This window comes from Argiope bruennichi, chromosome 4, assembly GCF_947563725.1.
Source record: "Argiope bruennichi chromosome 4, qqArgBrue1.1, whole genome shotgun sequence".
Classification (NCBI taxonomy): domain Eukaryota; kingdom Metazoa; phylum Arthropoda; class Arachnida; order Araneae; family Araneidae; genus Argiope; species Argiope bruennichi.
Genome location: NC_079154.1, coordinates 107301829 through 107327041, shown reverse-complemented (window position 1 = coordinate 107327041; position 25213 = coordinate 107301829). Strand labels below are relative to the sequence as shown.

Sequence of the window (25213 nt, the reverse complement as noted above, 5' to 3'; positions counted from 1 at the left end):
CTTTTTTGTAGAACGCCACACACATTCGTTTTATCATTCATTGAGATAGCGTTCAAAGATTAATAAGGCCATTTCCAAGATATTACACAATGTAATTGTAGTTTTCTAATATGGAAGAAATATTTTGCATTCAATGATTAATAATGTTTATTTATGCTTACTTATCTGTCTTCCATAAAATTAGTTGACTGAATATGAGCATTAGTTATGTAATTGTTTATTTACACCTAACTTTTAAAACATTTAAAAGATCCCATGTATTAAACTAGTCAATATGTTTATAATTGTGACCACAATCAATTTATGAGTACATTTTCTTATTTCAAATATGAAGTAATATATCTTAAGAAAATAATAAGACCATCCTATGATCAAAGAAAAGAAGAAAAAAAAAAGGCGTTGTTATTAGGCTGAAATCTTTGTTCTTCATTTTTATAATAAAGTGTCTACTTTATCATGAAAAAATAGAAAGCACCTGATATAAGTGCTTTATAGTAAAGTTTTATAATAAAGTGATGAGGAAATACTTTAATCCTTTCTAGTGCCGTGGGAAGTATGCTTCACACCAAATTTATCAATCTTCGTATGAATTTATGTAGGTTGGTATAAATTCTGACAAATGTTTTTAGAAAGACAGAAACTTAGATGCTTTAGTTCTTTATTTTACACAAAATGATATGTCTTGATTAGATACTTAATTATTAATTAACCAAATTAATTAATTCATCAAATTAAATTTATCTAATAAGCTAAATGAATCCCTTTTCTTATTCTAATTTCAAGCCTAAAAATATATTAACATAATTTGACTAGAAACAAATGGCTCTTTAAAGGGTTGAAAAATAATAAAAACATGTCATGGTCCTAGAAAAAGAAATTTTGGATGCTGCTATTTGTATTGAAATATTTGTATTTTAATTTCATAATAAAGTACATGAAAAATCTTGGACATAAAAAATTTTTATTAGCATAATATTAAGCATAAAATTTTCGATATATATTACATATTTTATATCAATTTAGGTACTATCATAACATTCATGAATAAAATATAATTTTGTTCTAATGCATAATTATTAGTACATATTTATTCCAAGTATTATGGAATCAAGTTTATTCTTCAATGAACTTTGAAACAACTTCCATAAATAATTCAGTAAATTCCAGATGGAAAGTATGGAATCCTCCTTTGAAGACGTAGAATTGAGCATTAGGAAAGTACTTTAGTGTTGTATCTTTATTTTCTTCCCTGGAAAAAAAATATTTATGAAAGTCTAAGTTATATATACATTTTTCAGGTAAATTCAGGTAATAACATTCAGGTAATTTCTGATGGTTATATTTTTAATGGTTTTATCTGCTAGTAGCAACAAAAATGCAATCATAATTCAGAGAAAGAATGCTGGATTAAGAATAATCAACAATTCAAAAGAATTTTAGTTAAATCGAAGCAGTGAAAAAAAAAAAAACCCTGTCGGAGGTAATTAAAATCTTTAGTTTAATATCCAAGTCTGGCAGAATTTGCAAACCTTTCTTGTATTCCTGATTTTTATAGTTCTTTTTATAGTAGCAGGAAATCAGATTATAAATATAAGTTCTTTTTATTCTTCATCAATTGAAAAAAAAGGGTTATTTTAGGAAATGATGTTTAAAAATAATTTAAATATTACAAAATTTACATTTCTGATAATGTTGGTAATATAGTCCTAAGATTTTCTTACCTATTTTAATAAAATGTTTTTGAATAGATTCAGTATTGCATGTGCTATCATTTTTACATTACCTAAATATTTGGAAATGAAGAATGTATTCCATGCATTATATTATTCAATAACGTTACTTTAAAAAAATGAAAGAAAAATTTTCTTGTATATTTAAAGCTTTTTTAAGAAACGTAAATAGTTGGTACTTAATAAATCAGTTAAAATCTAGACAAAAGATATTAAAATTCATTAAAATTTCAAAGCAATGACATTTATTAGTTTTCTTTCGTAACTTCATAAGGCCAAGCATGCAAGCAACCAAAACGTATGTTTTGCAATAATTCCTTTCTCGAGGTTTAAATGAATATTTGACGATACTTTTTGAAAAATCTTGGTCTTGCATTGGTGGTAAAATTATAACGAGAAAAATGTTTAGAAACTTACATTTTTATGGGGGACTTTTCACCAAATAGAAGAAGAGCCTTTCCAAAATATTTCGGATCGTTCGACAGGTCGATATAAAATAGGTGATCATTATTCAAATAATGAATGATGGCATCAATGTTCAAATCCCATGTTAGCTTCCCTGATTTATCTTTCTTCAACGGTAATGATATAATATTGCAAGAAGACCCACTGATCTATGAGGCATAAAAAAATGCATGCATATACTTTTCACTACATAATGTACAATATTATAAATTTAATCGTAAACAAGAATACAATAAAAATAAGTTATTATCTGTCTTGAGAAAAAGAAATTAAATAACTTGGACTGATCCTAGATAATAAGCTCACTTTTAAAAACCATAGCAACAATAGTAAAAAGAAATAATAAGATAAAGTTCGCCTCATTATTGGCAGACGCAACCCCCAATCCTTTTGGTAAAGAATAAATGTTAATATAAAGACAAGTTTCAAGACCTATCTTCACTTATGCTGCACAAATTTGGGGACTCGCTGCTAAAACCAACCGCAACAAAATTCAAGTTGTACAAAAAAAAATACTTCGTATCAATACCAAAGCCCCCTGGTTTATCTGGAATGATAATTTACAGAGATATCTTAAAACTCCAAAGTTCGATCATTTCATCAAAGAACTTTCCAAGAACATTTTTTAATCAACTGAAAACTCATGAAAATCCCACAATCAAGGAACAAATTAACTATGCTCACTACAATGGAAAATACGTCTTTCCTTACTCTACTACGAAATGGACTTTGCCAATTAAAACTCCATATCTTCTTCCGAAATTTAAATTACATCTAAAGAGCCGCTTCAATTTTTACAAGAAGCGCTTTTAAGTAATATTTTTTCTATTTAACTGATGCCCCCAATGGAACATTACTTCTGTTTTTTCCTTCTGCTAATTATTACCTCAAACTGAGTAGAAGTGCCTAGGCACGAATGCTCTTCATGCATCTAATTCATGCCAATCAGATTAAGGTTAAGGTTTCGTGCAAAAATTTAAATATATATTCTGGTGTATTCAAAATTGGTATCCACGAACATTTATTTAACCAGCCTTGACAAAGAATTTGAAAATCTAGAAAAAAAAGATATAAAATTACAACAAATTACTTTTTCTTATAAAATGATATAGTCTCTTAATTTATAGAGTTAAGATTAATTCATGTATGTACAAAATGGAAAAAGGAAATAAATTCATCAATTTTTCTAATTAGAAATGTAATTCTTCTCAATATTAAATGTAGAACTATTGAGAAGAATTATATTTCTAATTAGAAAAATTGACAGAACATTTTAAATGCAGGAAACAAAAGTCTTTCTCTTAGAAAAACAGTTAGCCGTTTTTAATTGATTGTAAATTTAAATTTACTTTCATTCTTTTTATAATAGCTAGATTTTTTAAGTTAATAATTTTAAAAGACATACAAAAGAATTTTTTCATTCGTACAAAAAGAAACAATGAATGATTTCTAACTTACTTCTGGAAAAAAATTTCTAATCACCGATGATGTCTTTTTATTGAAATTGCTTTCTGATATATGATTCGGAGCATTCCGAATGTATGTGTCACATGTCGTAGTAAAAAGTCGCATTTTCTTAATATGTTTATCCTGGTCAGCAATATTTGTCACCGTCATGTCCTCCACAACTAACTTTTCGACCAATTCTGGCTTTAAAAGAAAAATACGATTAGATCAATGTCTCCTAATGAAAAAGAAAAACGTACTAATGAAAAGGAATAAAGTACAAAGTGTCTCTGTCCATAAAAGAACTCCTGGAATTTAAAAAAATCATATCGAGTTAACGGTAGTGAGTTTTGCCAGATATGTTAATTTTGAAGAAATTAGTAGCTCATCAAATTATTCTCACACCAATTTAGTTTGTGTTTTCAACAACTGGTGGTGTCGCGCGTCTTTCATCTGAAAGACACGTAGCAGAAGCTCATTTCATAGTGCTGTGCGATGGTGGTGTTATAACAAAAGGTTCAGTGTGTTATCTGCCTTATAGAAAATGGATCTTTTACCACTGTACTGCGGCACTTTTTCTTTATGGTGTTAATGCGCCTACAGACAAAATCATTCATCAATGGTTACGTGAATTTAAAGAAACGTGAAGTGCGTTAAAACAAAAGTCGTCTAGTAGACCAAGAATGCCCGAAGAGAACGACAATGGAATGCAAACTTCATGTCAACGAAGTCCGAAAAAAATATGTAAGAGACAGTATTGGATATTTGATTCGGCAACAAGGGGATTGGAAGGGTAGGGCCTATTTTTTTGGACACGAAGAAGCCCGAATCTGATTCCATTAGACTTTTTCTTCTGGGAACATGTCAAGAATGTTTACGCCGAGAAAATTCAGGAATCCGTGTCAGGCAAAGGATAATACCTTGTATGGCAAACATCACGCCAGACAAGCTGTGCAGAAAATGAAAAGAGGTTGAATATCATTTAGATGTGTGCCGTTTCAAAAAAGAGAGCACGTATTGAAATCTGATATGTGGTGAAACTCTTGATAAATTAACCTTTAAGTACATATATATATAACATTAACCTAATTTTATGATCAAATTTTTTAAAAAATACATCAAAACGCGGAGTTTTTTTATGGACACCCTTTATTACGTGTCTGTGTGCTTTCATGCTTTGTGGGCCAAGCCATTTAACATAAAACACCCAAATGTAGTACAAATATAATTTAGAAGTTTAAAATGGATCCATCAGAACAAAGCTTTTGAAAATTTATAATTAGGATGTTAATTATTTCAAAATAGAACAAAATTTTGGCGTTTTTCCGCTATGACGAAAGAAATATTGTTCAAAATTAATTTTTGCACCATTTTAAAATGTAAAAAACTTATGTTTTTATAATTGTTTCAATTTAGATGTTGTGTCTTTTTTTCCTTTAATTTTGACAATTTTTTTAAAAATATGTTTTTTAATTAAATTTATGTTCTGCAATGAAGCTCAAACAGCTTTCATTGTTTCATGAAATATTAAATTGCATGGTTTTCTTTCTTTATTCTTCTAAAGACAGTTTTGCTGATATATAAGGTTGATCTGTGCAACTTACAAGAGGAATGAGACAGTGTTGTTTCTTTCATCTCTGATGTGAGAATGAGAAACTTTCGGCATGGTGGTTGATTCTCTGGTCCCGAATGGGGATGGGCTATCTCATTCTGATGACGTCACGTGTTTCCCAGGGGAAGTGATGTACCGTGATGGTGATGGTCCTTAGGATTTAATCCTATGCTGTCATTGTGTTCCGGTCATTCAAATGAAACCCGTTCCGACGACCTTGAGACCAAAACATCCCCTCCCCCCCTTTCACCTTTCTTGTGGTTTTTCTGGAGTTCTTTGATGTCTGTTCATTTTACCGACAGTTTGTGGGAAGCTCCAGACAGATGTTCACAGACGAATGTATCCAACAATGGGTCTGTTGCCAGATTTACGACCATATTCGTAAGGCCGCAGACCTTCCGCAACGCGGCTCATGCCGTATGAATAAATGGTACGGAGAAGATTTATGTATACGGCGAGTTTACCATGATAGCCGACTTTTTAATGGCACTATGATGTCATGGGTCTTGGCACTATGATATCAGGTTTATAAGTCGACTATCTAACTCTCCGACCCGCCACGAAGACACACTGATTTAAACCATAAAACTGAATGACCGGACAACAACATTGGCGGGAACTGTGGTTGAGTCCTAAGGGCCGTCACCGGCCACAGTACAACCTTCCCCGAAGGAAGTACGTCCCATCATCGATGGGAGGAGTCAGATCCCCCACCTATTAGTGCACCCTACAGGGTGGTGAGATACAACCACCATGCCGGAAGCATCTCATCCTCATTTCGAGGTGCCAACACGGGGGTTAATATCATGTGTATAAAAAGCTTCAAGGATACAATGGGCAGAACCAATAAAAAGTTATTAAAATACTATGGTTTTAATATGTACGTGGGAATCAGGAATATCAAATTATAAATAATAGATTTTATTGGTATTAAACACAATCAATATTCCGGGTAAACCTGCTGATCGCCAAAGGCGATTATTAAAATTGGCGAAGGATGAAATTGTTCCTATAAGATCCTTAGAATGATTTTACAGCTAAAAAAAGGCGTAACTGGGTGAGTCTGGATTGATTTGCAAATTTCGAAATGAAATTACTTTAAGTCGTAGAAAACAGTGCTATAAACGTTTTTTTCATTGAAAAAAAGTAACTGGCTGAACTAATGTGATATTGATAAAATTAACTAATGTGTAAACTTTAAAGATAATTATAATATATTAATAATAATAATTATTAATTTTTTTTTAAATTTTTGCATCACATAATTTTATCATTACTTTGATGCTTTTTATCATTATATAGATGTCCGCTAATGTTGAAATGTAGTTTATTTATAAGCATGCGTATGGGTAAGAATTTTTAATTTCACGTTGACTAATCTTTGTTATTTATCATTAAGGGTTTCTTGTATATTTAACAATGTAGTAATTTCAGCTGAATACTAAAATGAATACCCCAGACTTTGGTATAGCAAAGAACAAATAAATTATGATTTGTAAGGTAAGTATTTAAATTTAGATATGAATTAAATTTTTTCTTAAACAGAAAATAAAAATCAGATGCATTGCTTCAAAATGGCATATAAACAAATGTCAAAGATTTTTTGAAAACAGTTCTACCTTTTCCAGTGCTAGAGCCATCACAGCTTTGCTTCCGATACTATGAGCAACGAATATTGCTTTTGCTATGTGTTGAGACTCCATGAAGTTCTCGATGTCCACCATAACACCTTTTAATGCAAACAATTCACTGCGTCCACTTTGACCATGATTCCTCAGGTCTAAAGAATAAACCTAAGAAAAAATGTTTTCATTATTTTCTGGGTGTATTCAAAGCAACGTGGAGAAAAGTCACGATTCAAAAGAACTTGAAATTTGGTAGTTGACATTTTGAAACTTGGCGACGAAAATTTTGTTATCCTTAGCCCTTTAATCCTCTAATTTCATTAGCATTGATGATGTGTATAAAAAAAGACACAAAAGAATGCAAAATGAGTTAAAATTTACTACATCTGTATATATATATATATATATATATATATTGTTTTCTAATGACACTTATCACGGACAAGCTCGCTGGCGAAGTCAGTGATTTTAAGCCAAGAGAACATCTCTTATTTATAGTGGCCCCAACTAGAGCCAAGAGTACGTCTTAGCTACTCACACATCACATTCGCTTGCACAACTACTTTTTACAGGAGAGCACATTCACATACCACACAGATAAAACAGATGAAGAAAAACCATGTCCGAAGCGGGACTCGAACCCAGGACACCCAGACGACAAATAAGACGCACTACCCATTTGTCATGACGCCGTCTCGGAAGCCGTATATAACTTTTTAAACAGAGAACATTGCACTTTTAGACAGAGAAGACTGAATTCATTTTATTTCATCCAAGGAGGCATTATTTATGTACGAGAATAAGCGAAGAGCACACACAACACAGAACTACACAAGAGCGGAATGAGGAAAAGCTTAAAAAGAACAGAGAATACTTTTCCCAGTGTTTATATACTGCGAGATTTTCATAAGGATTTCTTTGCACGTGTCGATTTCGGTAGTGGAATAAAGGTATCTTTTAAAAAGAGAATGTGCTACGCTGGACAGTTTTTTTTATCACTTCTCTCGAAGTGTGGGAAGCATTTTTACATAGCTTCCGTTGCATTAATTAAATAAAAAAAATGGAATTGAATAAGGAAATAAGAGAACATTTTAGAATGAAGTTAATAAGCGCTAAATTAAGCTAAAAATTAGGTAATTAATTAAGTTTTAATAAAATTTTAAAATATCTTTACACACACACACATCTATATATATATATATATATATATATATATATATATATATATATATATATATATATATATATATATATATAATTAATTAAATACATTAAACCAAATTTTACCAAATTGACATAAAAATAGAATTTTACCTTTCTCTTTGTTTTATTAGCCATTTTATTCCTCACGAAATTCCATGTACGATGTGTTGAAAAGAATCCATGGATGAATATGATTGGACATTTCTTTGAATCATCCCCAACTTCAGGATTATCGACCGTGAAAAAGAGATCGACAGGTTCGAAACTGAAAATCATTATATAGATTAAATGTATGTTTGATTCTTGTTCCGAAAACAAATTTTTATTGCATCAACTGCTCAATCAAATCCAAAATTACGAACATATCGTAAGAAACATAGTAAATATGCTGAAAATCCCATTACTTCTACAAGGAAGAAGTAAACTAGAAAACAACAACAACTACAAAAAAAAACTTTCACATTTTTTTTTCAGATACCTGAATTCATCGAAGTTATTAAATCTTTCATTGATATTATAATTTTCTCTAGTAATTTCATAAAAATTTTTAAAAGTAAGCATGTGGAGAATAAATATTACATATTTGCGGAATTTAATATATCGCACCTATTAAAGAATTTTTTTTTTTAAATGACATTAATAGAACTTTTATTTTACTATGCGATTTGTTACAAACTTTTTTCCTTATTGTTTATCAAGAATTGAATTTGGTGTTGACGTTAATTAAGACGAAATTCGAAATTTTATTTGATTTTTATTTATATCTCAAAGCACTATTCACATTGAAATGAAATATGCTAGTTTAATAAATTCTACTCAAGAATATTTTTGCTTCTATAAATGAAGAAATAATATATATTTTGCTTCTTCTTTTTCCACACTATAAAAACTGTTTTTTGAAGCAATATTTCGAGAAAAATGTTAATTACTATTGATACTTTCTTTTATCTTTTAATATCTTTAGAAAATAGAAATGCAATACATCTTACAGTATAATACAAGAATTTTGTGAACTATTATCAAATAATAATTTATGTTACATGTATTTAGAAATCTAGATATTACTAAAATGATGGCAGTATTAAAGAAAGTACAAATGAGCTGTCATCAAGCAATGATTTACACAATTTTTATAAATTTTTTTAAAGTTATTTCCGTTAATAAATTGCATAAACTGGGATGATTTTTAAGTACGTGAAACTTACCTGGTTTCAGATGTCATTTGAAGCTTTTGATTTAAAAAGCAAGTCACAGGGACATAAAAGTGTAGACGACGGCTTTATGGTGTTCCACGAATTGTTCTTAAAAAGCAAATAACTGAGCTATATTTTCCCTCTAAATATGATGAATGTTGATGAAATAAAATCTTATTGTGCTAAATAAAATCATTAATACTTATTAGTGTTTATTTTCCCTTAAAGTTAAGAAATTATTTCCTTGAATCAGAGGGAGTTTTCTCTTTTTACATCCTTTTGATTCAGTGGGAGTGTTCTCCTTTTACTTCCTTTTACATTAGAGGGTTTATTTGTGACTCCTGCAAAAAGAATTGCGTGTGCACTTCGGAGTGCTTATCATTAAGGTTAGTGATTGTATTTTTGAAAAACTTTTATAAGTGTAAAAACTTTTATAAACTTATATATTTTATAAACTACATGTAAACTTTTATACGTTTTATAAATGCTTACGTGTTTTAAAATTTTTACAAAAAAATAGACGGAAAAACATATCTTTGAATGAAAAGTATTTGAAGTACAAAACAAAAAAACATTTTGGAAGTAGAAGAAACCTATTCTTTTTTTTTTTTTTTTTTTTTTTTTTTCCCCAAAAGGAATCGTAGAGCAAAAAGTTAAGAATTTTTTTCAAATGATTTGTTTAAATAATTTGAAAAAAGTTCTACGTCATTTCTAATGTAATCCAGAAAATTGAAAATTATGTAATTTAGTTTTTGAATTAAGAAATAAGGAGTATTTATGTCCAATCTTTAAATTCTGGGATTAGAATGATAAATAATAGGATAATTTTAATTTTTTAACATTATGGAAAAAAACTACCAAATAATTTAAAGATATAAAATACTTATTCTGCATTTCCGGAACTATAAAACACCCACCCACCCATAAACTTGAGCGTTTTCCGGAAAAAAAATTTCTTCAACAATCAGTCATTTCCGAATAAATGACGAATATAGTTCGTCATCGGGTTTTTTTTATACCATACAGAAAAATGACTCATTATGCGACTAAAGTTAATGTTGAGTATGCTAATAGATTTGTTTACAAATTTCTAGAGCATTGCGCCAGGTATAACTTTTAATTTTTATGTCGATATCATAGAACACTATCATATATTGTTTAACTTTAGATACATCCCGCCGGGGGGCACCTCGAAATGAGGATGAGATTTTTCTGGCATGGTGGTTGGATATCGCCATCCTGGAGGGTACACGAAAAGGTGGAGGTCTGACTCTTCCCATCGATGACGGGACATACTTCTTTAGGGAAGGGTTGTACTGTGACCGGTGAAGACTCTTAGGATTCAACCATAGTTCCCGCCAGTGTTGCTGTTGCTGCAGTCCGGTCATTTAGTATTTATTATCCGTGTGCCTTCGGGTGGTTCTGAGAATCAGTGATATGACTTACCTTTAGATACAATAGGTGATAGTGATCTATAGTAGTTACTATCTTGGTACAATTTTCCGCCATATTGTTGCTAATCAGTGGGAACATTTAATATGAATATAAGTTCGGTCAATATATATTTTTGCTAAAAATAGTGTTTTGAAATAAATAGTGCTTTGAAATAGTGTTTAGAAATTTGAATTTCTAAGCGATTGGAAGGATTCTGAAGAAACAGAAGAAATAAGCACGCATTTACCTGATACTGATAATGAAACTATTGATAGTGAAATATTACTAATAAGACGAAAAGGTGCTATGTAACTTATACATGCTTCTAGTGAACACTTTGAAATCATAGACATATCATCACAAAAATGGATTCGGAAATAAATAAATGTGGGTTAAATAAAGGAATTTAAAGAAGTGGCAAGCATAACCGTCTGCTTTTGCGAAAACTAGGAGAAAATGAGCTGTCATTTAGAAGTACTTGAAAAAGTGTTCAATGCGAACTTACGAAATACAATTATATCTATATCAATAAAATAATTAGCAATACGAAAGGATTATAAAATGATAGCTTTAGCTTTCTTCATGTTAAAAATACTAAAAATCTTTCAAAAATAGAAGATTTCATTATTAGGAATGTTATGTATAAAAATGATAATATTATAGTTTTCAAAAATCGATCAAGTTTTGTGACTAAAAAAAAAGATAAAAAAACTTAATGTATTTTCATTAATTTTATTAATGATATTATGATATTTGTCAGTATATGCTTTAAATGTTTATTGCAATATTTACTAAAAATATTTTTTTAAATAAATTATTAAAGGTTAAAAAAATATTACTTCCAATAATATAGATATTCGATAAGTAGCTTTGAAATGTTTTAATTGCTCATATTCTTTTTCAGTCCATTTATTAATTTATTCATTAAGTGAAAAAGGATCCATCGATTCTAAGAATGATTTAAAACATTAATTCTGAAAGAATTAGAAAGAGTATATGCATAAAATTTAAATTTAATCGATACATTCGTGATTTTTTTATATAAAAATAATAATTATCTTTTGCACTTCCAGAATAAAAATATTTCTAATAATGTAATCGGTATAAGTTTTTGTAGCTTTTCATAAATCAAACATGGAAAGACTTATTGGAATTAAGATATATTTCACCCAGACAGAAAGTTAGGTTGTTTTTATAACTTCTATAATGAAATATTGGACATACTATAAAAAGCTTGTGCATAATAATTTTCTTGTACTTTGTACTCAATATATCAAACAGAAAATTTTAATCATACAATTTATATTTTGCAATAAAAAACCAAAATAAAAATAGAAATGTCTCAAAAGTTTAGAAAAATTATCAAAAAATAATTAAAACAAAAGGAAATGCATAATTTTAATTTCCTATTGGATTTCCATATTTCTTAACTAATTCGTAAATACGATTGTTCATTGAAGAAACCAAGTTCTGTATGATTTTTAGTTCGATACTGAACCAGGCACTTTCCGTCGAAGTTATAAGCTCTTCAGTAGAAAAGTGTTGGCTACTGTTTTCATACACTTTATGACACTTGATGCCCTAAACATTTTAGATCGGAATTAACTCCGAGTTTAGCCATAGCCACTCGATGACTAATATTTTTCAATTCTAACTAGTTCTTTGAGATCCCAATGGTATGTATACTTGGTATATGTACCATTATGGTACGCATTATCTTGTTGTAATTATTATTGAAGTTTTCTCAAAAGCTACCCAAATATTAGAAATGGTTCTCCAATTTCTCTAAGTAGTTTTTTTCTATTTGGTGACCATCAAGAGAACCCCAAACCTATTTGGCTATAGGAGCAAAATGCTGCCCAAACCATCAAGAACTCCCACTTCATTGCTGTCTATAAAAATTCCTTGGTTCTCGACAGAAGTCATGCCAATAGGATGTCAGATTATCTGGCCCATCCAAATTCCATCTTTTTCTTTATCGCTGAATATTACTTACTGTACGCCACTTTAACCCATACAAGAATAATTTTCGAGCCCATTGTGTCAGTTGGATTTTATATTGTGCTTTCAGCTCTGGCTTTCATTTTATTTTATGATAAATTGAGATTATAATTCGATACTAGAGATGAATTAGGATAATTCGAAAAATGGACGGTGACCAATCGTTTTTTTTTTAATACCAGAAGCTCTTTGAATTTGACATAAACTCAGTACGTTTGAGGATGCTAATTTCTGAATTTTTCTGTCATCGCGTTTGTTTATGACTCCTGGTATTCCAAATCTCATTTTCTCTTTATATTCTTCATTTGTGGAGGAAATTTGATAAATAGATTTTTTAGTTCCTTTCAAAATACTCGCAATTTCGTCAACTCGATTGTCTTTTGATTTTGACATCCACACTTTACTCATCTCTTCCGACTGAATTTGTTTTTCTCGCGACATGTTGTTATCGAATCTTAAATATTAATGCCTCGAACGAGTGACGTAACAAGTTTAAAATTTGCTTACCTTTTCTATGACCTTTTCAAATATTGAACAAAATGTTTATACTTTTGAGAAAGTGCAAATTTTATCTTTTTATGTTTCTATAAAATATAAATTGCTTGATTCAAATTTTCTAATAGATGCATTAAGGACAAAATGTAACAAAATTAAAGTGCAAAAGTTTGTTGTATTTCGTTCAATATTTCTTTAAAACAGTAGTGTCTAAACTTTTACGATAGTAATACGATAATGTCTGGATAATTTTAGAAGATGTGAATATAAGATGTAATATAATTTTTTATACATAATAATCAGATGTGATATAAGATGTGAATTTTTAAAGATACAGTTTTTTTAAAAAATATCAAGTCTCAAAGCTATAATTGAAATTATAGAGAATAGGATAATTCATTAATATTCAAGCAAAATGTTTTTTATATAATTTTTAAATTGTAAAATGTACTCTGTCTGGGATAGGGAAAATGTTCTTTCTTAAATCTCGATTACTTAAAATGAGTCATCTCTATTTATAAGCCATTTTTCTTTCTTGTCGTAGTAGATTCTTGAATTAGCTTCCAAATTCCCGTACCTGTTTTAAGAAGTCCCATTTTTTGAAATTCATACAATTTATGTTTTTATATAATCACTCTCTTGTTTATGTTACATACTCAGTGGAACGTATTGCAATCATGGTTTTCTCTATATTTGTAAAATGATTTGAAGACATTGAAACTCTCTCATGTTAATATTATACTTCATATATAAGTTTCAATATCTTCGAGACTGTTTCCACTGATTCACTTTCGGTGAATCTGTTCAGTGGTGCGTATGTCTTGGAACATGTGTTTGCCATTTCGAAATATGCACATCTTTAATTTACATGTAAATTATCAAAGGAATAAAGCTTGTTGAGTTCTCAGATTTAGTTATTAATTAGAACATCTATAATTAATTATATGCTTTTCATTCTTAAAATTTTTGACCTTAACTTTGTGAAAGGAAGTTAGATTCAAGACATTGCCACACTTCTGCCGTATGTTTGGGAACACAGACTCCTTGAACTGATACAATTGATCGATAATGACTTTTAAGCAATCTCTAACTTTTATAGTGCTGCATGTCACGACCATAAACTTTAGGGAAAGAACCGTTATAGAAAGAGTGAGCTCAAGTTCCTTCTTTGCGCAACAAATATTCTGCAATAATTTGATAAATAATCAGTGAAATCGATATTTTGCACCTTTCTATATCAGCTTCAGTCTTGGCATTCAGGTTTTATAATTATTAATTGCACAATATATCTCTTACGAAGTCACTGGACGAAGATGAAATTACCTCCTCAAGAGAAGACTCCCATTTTCTATCAGGCGCTTTAATCAGCTTAAAATAAACCTCACCTCTTCAACCTCTACATACTGGTGCAGTGGTAGCCTGGTGATATGGTCTCGGCTTCGGAACTGGAGCGAGTGAGGTTCGAGACTCGATTCCAGTGTAGAATCGTCGTGTAAGTGGTTCTGGTATACTTCAAATCCACTAGGGCCAGTGCGGAAGCGTGTAGAAGGGGCGTCAGCTCAGGTGTCGTATTCGTCATCTGAGCGTGGTTCAAAATTACGATGTTTGCCCCAAAATAGCATTAGTGTTGCGTTGAACCGTGACGTTAACTAAAAAAACTGATCCACCTCTTGACTTATTTCTTCAGTGCTGAAATAATAAGCTAAGATTCCCGAAGAAGATGAGTTTATCAACTTGCTTAAAGTATTGAATATTCTATAAATGTCTATAATCTTATAAGTTGTCAAGGAATGTGAGTGAAATTATGTAAACAGTCAACAATTATTGAATTACAAGTTTTATTTCCTTCTTGACATGATAATGAGCTATCATTGTCAGTAAATCAATTTGGTTTGTGGGTGGTGAGTCTCTAAAGTAACCGATTAACTGTGGCACCCATAAAACCATTGTTTTACGGTAAATTAGCATCTAAATCCCCTCTGCATTCTTTACTTTTTCAAAAGAATCTGCTTTAATAAAATGGAGAAGCCTCATATAAATGTGGGCATAAAGCATTTGATTCAAATAAAAATCAGTAAAACCCCCTTCCACTTTAACTTCTGCATAAGTCCATATAAAAATCGAGAGTTGCCATTATTTTCCTATCTGCCTTGCAATTGTTTTCAAACATTTTCTTTTTTGAAATATTGTTTAAACTATCTGTTGCTGAGACTCAAATGGCCCTCAGTATTTTCTTTCTTTATCAACTCTTTAGCCATGATATCCGCAACCTTTTCCTCACTGATATTTTTGTGGATATACTCATGTGAGTTTGATATTTGTCTTATCAGTCAATATTTTTTTAATTTAAAAAATAATTTCTGTAATTTGTAATTTCAATTAATTAAATAATTTCTGAAACCGATATATGTACGAAAAGCCGAGCTTAACCTGGCAAGGCAAATCTTTTTCGTACAATAACATCCATAAAACGATATTCATAAGTCCATTCCGATTAAAGATTTTTCGCCGGGGAATACAATTCCGTTTCTCATAGATTTCTCTCATTGTAAATATTGTAGATTACTGCTTTCATCTTCTTCAAAATATGATGAAATGAAATGACTGCATTTGTGCTTTATCAAATTTAACAATAAACGTCCCTCGTTATCTTTAATAATGTGTAGAGTGTAACGTTTCCGCACACATATGATGTCTTCTATAATTAATTTCTTGTTAAGAACTATCTTGTCATCTATAATTAATAACTTGTTAAGAACCATCCATCCAATAGTTAATGAGACTGATAGCATTGGAAACGCCTGCTTCAAAGCTTAATGCCATGATTATATATTCTTTTTTAAATTCAATGAATCATCGATTTCCTTGAGGAAATTACCTTTACATTATTTACCCTGATGAGATCAAAATATATTTCGATTGATATTTATGATTTCCTTGAACATATTTTATTTGTATCCTTGTATTTAATGTCAGAGATTTTATTATGGCCCCAAAATTCAGTGTGTAAGATAATTACAGTTTCAAATTAGTTTGATACGTCTTATTTGAATTTGTAATTATATATATATATATATATATATATATATATAATATAAATGTAATGTTAAATGTCTATATTTTATATATCTGTTAAAGTTTTTTCTGCACAAAAGAATATTTTTCAAAATTGTTTAACATATTAGAGGATTATTCCATAAGAAATTTTCTATTTGGACAATCCTAACATAAATATCCATTGCATTTAAGCACAAGAAGTGATTTTCAAGCGATAAGGACGACAAAATATTTTTAAATATTTATTTTATATTAAATAATAGCAGTACTGAAATATGGATGGATTTTAAAAATTCTTTATTTGATTTGCATTAATTACAAGAACAATAGAAATAAAATAATAAAATTATAATAAAGTATAAATTAAAAAGAAAGATACTGATCATAGAAAAAAGCTAGAGCTTTATATTTTTATAAACAGCAATGAAAAAAAATACAAGATGAAATATTTGTAAAATCGTATTCACGAGTTAAATTTCTTTTCAGCAATGAAATTAATTTTATAAAACTTGTTTAAAAATTTCAACTGGCCAATTTATGTTGCTTTTTTTAACGATTTCTTCCCGAAAGTATTTTTTAAACTTTTAATTTTAGTAGAAGCTCAAACTAGTACGTCTACTATCACTAGTTTAGATTTATTACAGCATTCTGCTCATTTTTGCATTTGTCAAATTTCTGTTGACTAATTTCTAAAAAATTATAAACAATATTAATATGTTGCTTCTAAATTGGCACCATTGAAATAAATAATTATTTTTGAGATTTCAGATAACGGAAAAATTATTTTTGTGTTTTTGAAAAATATGGTTAAATCACTTCGCATTTCCATTTAATTTTTAATGCATTAAAATTTTAAAAACATAGCACCATGGTGCGTACCTACTGCTAAGTATATATGGGACAATTTGGTCTATCTAGATCTAATTGTCTGTTCTGAAAAGCGCGGAGTTACGCACATTCATTTTTATCATTCGTAGAGATCCTTAGAGATATAAATAATCATATTTTATTTTGTTTTATTCCCTAGATGTATTTGTAAAAATATTATAAAATCCATATTTTATACTATATTCGATCCTATGAATCATATTAGTAAAATGATCTTGGCACTTTAATTTAACTAGATAAACAGAATTAATTCAATTATATCCTTTCAATATTTTATGGCTAAATCTGATTGAGGCATAAAGTTTTGAATACCAATAATTTAGAATAATTCATTTATAGTTAAAGCTAATCAGCTTTGAAAAATAATTAGTAATATTCAAATTTCTACAAATTAGTAATATTCAAAATTTTTTTATTTACAAACACTTGAACTCTTTTGTTTCTTATTTAAAACGTTAGTGTCTCAAACGTAATTTATGAAACACTAGCAGTAATCGCACAGAGGCATAACATCTTGATTCAACTTCCCTTTTTAAAGCTCATGAATATGGACAGACTACAGGCATTGTTCCTATTGAAACCAAAACATCATTTCTGTAAACCACACACAGATCGTAATTCAGGGCGGAGTACTCCTTTTCGGACCAAATATCAGGAACGTTTGTTCTTTCACTTCTTCTCCTCTGTCTGACATTTAAATGTCTTTCTCTGTCAGCAGACAGTAGAGATGCATAATTCACGATTTTTTGAATAATAAATAATTTTGCTATTGTTATATTTAAATATTCATTCCAAATATCTGTTATTTCAATCACATTATTAATTAAAAATATTAATTATTATTAAATATAAAATTTATTAATTGTAATTAATACTTCATTTACTATTTTAAGTAACGTGCGATTGAATTAATTTATCTATTTTAGCATACTTTTTAATTTCATTTTTTTTTCAAAATTATTAATTTAATTTATTTATTGGAGTAAACCATTTTTTGAAAAGTTGAATTAAAAAAAGTCATTTCTTTAAAATGTTCACTTTAACTCCATATGCTGCCAATAGATGGCGCCTGTAGATCGAAAAGAATGTATGTCATTAGAGAATCATGTCACGGACAATGATCTTCGTGGGATAACGCACTGTCAAATACGAATATCGAAAAGTCAAGCAGAGCGGTGACTTTTACAATTATGAACACTTTCTTGTGATAGCTCCACTTTCAGTGATATGCAATTCAATGGTACGATAATTCTAAAAATAACCGGTCAGTTCTCTTTTTAACCCATTCATAGATTGCATGAATGAATTCTTGTTTCAGAGCTTCCATTAAGCAGATTGTATCGATTGTGACTTTCTATCGTGATCCAAGACCTTTAATCGGAATATTACCAGTAAGATCATCTCAAGGATTTGAATGACACACATTTTTGAAAAGTATTGATCACTGGTATTTGCGACTTTTTGATATTTGTTACGTAATAACCGCTCTTAAAATATTCGTCATCCGTAGCAGACAGGCGATCAGTTCGCTTTTCATTAGATTCATTCTCTCTCTATAATTCAGTTGCAGTACGATTTAAAGAAGTGACGATTAATGCGCTCAACAGAAGATTCTACTTCCTTAAATTTGGATCTTCTTTCTCTGATTTTCGCTAATCGAAGGTTTCTTTCCTCTACATTTTCATTATTGAACAACAAACGATGCGTTTTGGTATTTAAAATGCTCAAGCCAAGATTGGATTTCTTTTTTAGGGCATATTGAGTTTTGAATCGCTGTTTAAAATCACACTTGAACAATGAAATGTATCGCATAAGCGTATCACAGCTCTTTCTATTTGCGCATTCGCCATTTGAGGTTTTCACACATGCGCAGATAAGTGCAAAGCACATATACCACTGTTTTACGCATGCTCGAATGTGTTTGGGAAATAATTAAAATCGCAATTATAAATCTCCTTTTTTATTTCGATATGACTTTAATATACCAAAACCTTCTCAAGTGAATGCCCTACAAAATGGTATAAATATCTCCAATATCAGTTAAGTATTTCTCAAGTTTTTCTTCTTTTTTCTAACATACAGACGCTTTCAGGAGACTTCATTTTACATTATGTATAGATGACTCACATATTTCAGAGTCTATATAAAAATTTACAATTCCTATTTTATCGAACATCTACTGTCCCAGATTAAATGAAATATAATTATTTATTACATGCAGAGCATTTATCTTGTTCGTTGTGTAGGCCTCTTGCTAACGGTTTAGAAATTAGCAGTTGAGCTCCGACCAGAAAGGATATCTTGCATATATAACCCATGTTTACATTAAATAATATAAAATTATCGAATTAATAATATTGGCGATTTAAAAGGCCATGGAAAATGATTTATTTATCAGGAAAATATATCGTTCTATATTTATTTCATTTCTTGCAGACACATGCTGAAAATTATAATTTTCTAGGTTTAAGAATGTAGTAAAAGTTAATTTAAACTTTTAATTTCTCTTTTCGCCCATGTTAGTAGAAGTTTTTTCGTGTTCACCTAATGTGTTCATAAGACTATATTTCACTTTTTTTTATATGAAATTCTTTGTTTAAAAATACGTTTAAAATATTTTTAAATCTATTAGAATATAAAAAAATACAGTTAAACTATAAATATTATTGAAAGGATAATTTTCGATTTTAAGATTATTAAAATAATACTTTGTCTATAATATATTTGGTAGCTGTCTTGGAAAAAATACGAATAAACTTCACTTAATTTTAAATTACTTAAGATTCTAATTTCGAAAATATCGCTCCATGGGGCATATTCCCACACTTCGAAGTATATATGTATACTTAGAGTAGTTTTTCTAGGTTAAATGCTTTAACCTATTTATAAACGTACACAAAAAAACTCTTTAATCTTTATAATAAGTATGTATGTATTAGTAGAAATACAGTATAGGAATTAAAACTGAATAAACATATTTTTTTTCACATTTCACACATGCTCAACATGTATTAGCATACGCTATGTTCTATCGAGAAAATAAGAAAGATGGGATTATCTTTAAAACCACAGCCTTATTTTTCTTTGAAACTAAGCAAAAGATTTTTTGACGAACTTTTAATTCTTTGTAAAGATGATTACCCGTAACTCGAACAATATTTTCACCATGGCAAGGTGGAAAATACAAATGAAGGAAATCAAAGCTTACATAACTTTGAAAATTCGAATAAATTTAACAAATTTATTATTCGTAAAGATAATTTTTAAGCTCCATTTGATCTTAATATCGGAATCAGTTCAAGATATTGCACAAAAATAATGATAGTTGATTTAGAATAAATATGTTTTTTTTCCTTACGTTCATCCTTACCGGATCCTTACAGTTGTGTTTACAACGCCACTCATAATGGTTTTAAATCTATATCTATATACTTACAATAACGCTCAATGTGTGTGTGAGTGTTACCGCTCTACAGGTCAGAGCGTTTGACCTACAGCTACCAAATTTGGCATGTGTATACATTGGAGGCCGGGAATATGCACCTAGGAGCGATATTTGTTCGAATTTTTAATTAGAATTTATATAATTAAAAATTGAGAGAAATTTTGACGTTTTCCTGCTATAACTTCCTAAATTATTACAGTACAAAATTGATTTTTACATCATATTCCAGTTCAAAAAATAATTTTTTCAATGATACTAATGGTTTGACCTATGAATTTCTGTTTTTAATGAATTTTTTTAAAAAATAATTTAATCATAATTTTCAACAATTTATTTCACAAAAAATAAAAATGAAATTTAAGGTTTATGACCAAATTAAACGGAGAAAAATTAACTTTCATCAAAGCGTTGCCATCACATTGACAAAAGCTCAAATTAAAAAAATAAATTAACTATCATTGCAAATTAAACATAAAAATTATTAACATATATAATTACATTAAACATTAACATAAACATTAACAATTACATTAAACATATATAATTTTCAGCACGTGTCTGTATGAAATGAAATAAATATGAAATATGATAGTTTCTGAAAAGTAAATGCAAGGAAACGTTTTCTATGATCCTTTATTAATTCAATTAAACAGTTTTATTTAAGGCAAATATGGTTTAAAATGTACAACATATCTATTCTAATCGGGGCATAACAGCTAATATGCAAACCTTTAGAAAAATACATCTATCTGCTAACTAAATGGCCTAAGTGAAATGAATAATTATATTTTATGTAGATTGAGTCAATAAATGCTGATGAATTATGAATTTAAAATGTTTACATATATCCTCGGTCTTGTGAATCATAGTTAACAAAATATTTTTGAAATGCTAATATCTTAAATAGAAAGAATTAATTCCAGTCAATTAAATCAATCAGTAAAGCTGACCGATTTATGAAAATTTTAATACTACAAATCTATAAAAACAGGCAATTTTAGATTACTTCATAGACCATCTCAAAGAAGCCAATCATTTCCCATGATTCCTCAAGAGTGATTAGCCTAGATCAGCGTTTCTCAACCTTTCAGTATTCGTGGCCCAGTTTTCAGTCATAATTTTCATCTCGCCCCCCCCCGCTAACAATAAATGTATACAACAATAATGTATATTGAGTAGTTTGTATTCTGTTTTTAAATTATTTTTAACTAACTGCCAAAAAAAGAGTAAAAGCGAGCCAACATTGGCGAAAAACTACATCTGGCATTTTACAAAACGGGCAGTGAACAGATGACGCGAATGAAAGTGGGGAAAATTTAAATATTATATTTGAAATGAAAGGCAAACTGGGAGATAACTGGGAGATAATATGAAAGTAGAAAAATTCGTTAATGAAAGTTAACCTAGACGGGGTGAGCTAAATTTAGAAACTGAGCATATATTTTTTCGAATAATAAAAGAAATGAAACAGAAGCATGACTAAACAAAAGAGAAAAAAATAAGCAATGTTTGTGGAAGAGAATCCACACGACCGATGGTGTCTCGAGCATGCGCAGGTGTTTTCTCATAGGAAGAAAGAAAATGTTTGATAACGCAAGTTTCAATTACAGCCAGTCTCATTCGAGTCGATCTTTCTACCGCTATCGAATATATCGTGAATGTGCATGTTATATATGTTTTCGTGTTAATTGCAATTCACCATATTAAATATATACGGCAGCAGATTTATGCAGACTGATGGATAAATTTTTAAGCGGAAGTAAGCGAGCACTAGACGACAATCAAGCATCAACAAGTACACAGACGAGCGTGGTTCCGAAAACAAAATCAAGAAAATTTTCTCAAGAATGATTCAATTTTGGGTTTACCAGTACTGAAGTAAATGAAGAAGAAAGGACCCTGTCTATCATTTGCTCAAAAATGTTGGCCACAGGCAGCATGACACCTAATAAACTTAAACAACATTTGGAAACGCTTCACAGTGAGCAAGTCCACAAATCGAGAGAATTCTTCGAATTAAAATTAAAATCATTTAAAAAGCAAAAATCATTTTTTAAAGAAATTCTGTCAGTGAATAAAAAAGCTTTAATTGCATCTTACAAAGTTTCATATAAAATAGCCAGATGTAAAAAACCTCCCACCATTCGTGAAGAGCTTATTTTGCCAGCAGCAATTGATATTGTAGAAACTATGTATGGAGATAATTTTTCAAAACAATTGCAGTCCGTACCTGTTGCAAATGATACTGTTGCTCGTCGAATTGGTGATATAGCTGAAGATGTACAGTGTCAGCTTTTTTCGCGTGACAAACTGTTTTCAATACAGTTTGATGAAGCAACAGATACTAATAAAGATGCTCATTTAATTGCCTATGTTCGATATTGTGATTATTTATCAGTAGTAGAAGAACTACTTTTCTGCAAACGAAAGAACTCAAAACAACGGTCCTCGCATTATTTGCTATTTTAAATGATTTAATGAACTAGGTAAACAGAGAATGGAAACATTGCGTCGGAATATGCACCGATGGTGCTCGTTCAATGTTCGGAAGATTCCAAGGTATACAAGAACTTGTAAAACAAAAATAGTCTCTGTGCGTCTGGACACATTGCATGATCCATATAGAAGCTTTGGCTTCGAAAGAAATGAGTACTGGTCTGAATATTGTGTTAACTACGATTGTAACCGTAGTAAATTATATAAAAATGATACCCCCTGAAATCGAGAATCTTTTCTTCACTTTGTAGAGGCATGGGTTCAGTACATTCAGCTTTACTATTTTATTGCGAGGCAAGATGGTTATCAAGTGTGAAATTTTTGCAACGTGTTTATGAATTAAGAGAAGAAATAGCCATTTTCCTAGAAGAAGAAAACAGACCGAAGGCCGAGAACTTTCACGATGGTTTATTTGTGATGAAATTGAACTACTTGATGGACATATTCGAGAAATTAAATAACTTGAATATTCAACTCCAAGGAGCAAATACACATATGTTGGATACGAGTGATAAAGTTAATGCTTTTTGTAGAAAATTGGAATTGTGGAGCAGAAATTTAAAGGAAAGAAATCTAACAATGTTTGCAAAAGTGGATGATTGTACTAAAACTTACAAGGCTGAAGAAGAACATGTAAACGTTGTTTTTGTAACCACTGAAAATTATTTAGCCATTCTGGGAAAGAATTTTAAAAAGTATTTTCTTGCTGACGACAAACTGATAACAAGTTACAAGGGAGTTAGGGATCCATTTCATAAGACTCCTGAAGGACCCTCAATTGATGAGGAAGAAAAAATTATAGACTTCACGGCAAGTGGCGAAACTAGATGACATTTGAGTAATAAATCACTATTTGAATTTTGGGCAAGTGTAGAGGATGATTTTAATTGCACGAAAAAAAAAAGGACATTTCGCATTTTATTACCATTTTCAACATCCTACCTTTGTAAAACTGAATTTTTTGTTGTGGCTACTTTGAAGACAAAATATAGATCTCGGCAGAACTGAGAGTGGCTATTTCTAATATTAAGCCTTCCTTCGAAAAACTTTGTTCTGCAAGACTGGCGCCAGAAAGTCGCTAATAATTATTAAATTTGTTTTAATTTAGTATGTTTTGATTAATTAAGTTTTTATTTAGTAAATTGTTTTACTTTAATATGTTATTAAATATCTCCAAATGTATTTTGTTTACTATGTGTATGTGTGCTTTCCTTTCGGTCAGTTAATCAATTTTTTTTAAAATAAAATTTTCTCTTGGATATTCTCGCGCCCCCCTAGGGAGGCGAGCCCCACAGGTTGAGAATCACTGGCCTAGATTATGAAAATGTTGATTGTTCTAAAATTATAATATACAAAATTTAATAAATCGGTCAGATTTGATTGCAGGAGATAGATGATTTCTATTATTCATTTAAAAGTTGGAGTGTCAAGAATATTTTGTGGAATATGAATCCTTAGAATCAAAAAACTGAATAGATGTTTTTAATTTTTAGAAGAAAATTAGAATAGAAGTTTAGAATTTAAACTTCATAATTTTTGAAGTATATTTATAAATAAAAAAATTATTATTGGCATCATTTAAATGCTTTTGAAAATAAAACTAAAAACTGAATTTCATGGTGTGTCTGTGAAATTTTTGTTAAATAACTCTTTAAGACATTATAAACTATGAATACTATTCTGTAGTGCACATAAAAATTCTATGCCGAACGACTTTACTTTCAGTACCCATATATATATTTTTTAAAGACATGCTTGGCTTCAGGAAAAAAGGTATTTGTTAATTTAAGTTTCATCATTTCCACTTTAATTTAAAAGTAAATTTCACGGGGACTGATCCAAAATTAGAAAGAAATGCTTAGTAATATAAACAGAATGTCGTAAGGGCTTAAATAAAAGTGTAAGTGACTATCAAAATTTTAAGCTTAAAAATATTTTGCTGAAAACCTGTTATGAGACCAAGCTACATAAAATATTAATTGAACATTTTAGCGAGCATTAATACTGGTGAATCAGCTGGTCGCCAAAGCCGGCTAGTTTAATAATAAAACGAAAATAAATAAATAAAAGAAATCTACTTAAACAAAAGCATGCACTGTTAATAAACCATTCAATTTTTCCGA

General features: G+C 29.7%; 1 protein-coding gene across 1 annotated transcript; it reads right to left on the bottom strand.

Annotated features, from left to right (window-relative positions):
* Positions 1-1029: 1029 nt before the first annotated feature.
* On the bottom strand, positions 1030-9415 carry LOC129965720 (protein ABHD11-like). The gene is made up of 6 exons (XM_056079843.1): positions 9287-9415; positions 8193-8346; positions 6873-7046; positions 3654-3845; positions 2148-2344; positions 1030-1249 (listed from the first exon to the last, which is right to left on the bottom strand). The coding sequence occupies exons 1-6, from the start codon at positions 9301-9303 to the stop codon at positions 1114-1116; spliced, it is 870 nt and encodes a 289-aa protein (XP_055935818.1). The 5' UTR covers positions 9304-9415; the 3' UTR covers positions 1030-1113.
* Positions 9416-25213: the final 15798 nt, after the last annotated feature.

What these genes read in the sequence shown, in the direction of transcription:
- LOC129965720 (XM_056079843.1), bottom strand. An exon ending in TTAGAAATTTTTTTCCAGAA is followed by an intron (nt 2,345 to 3,653) that starts GTAAGTTAGAAA and finishes TATGCCTCATAG; the next exon opens with ATCAGTGGGTCTTCTTGCAA. An exon ending in GAAAAGTCCCCCATAAAAAT is followed by an intron (nt 1,250 to 2,147) that starts GTAAGTTTCTAA and finishes TTTTTTTTCCAG; the next exon opens with GGAAGAAAATAAAGATACAA.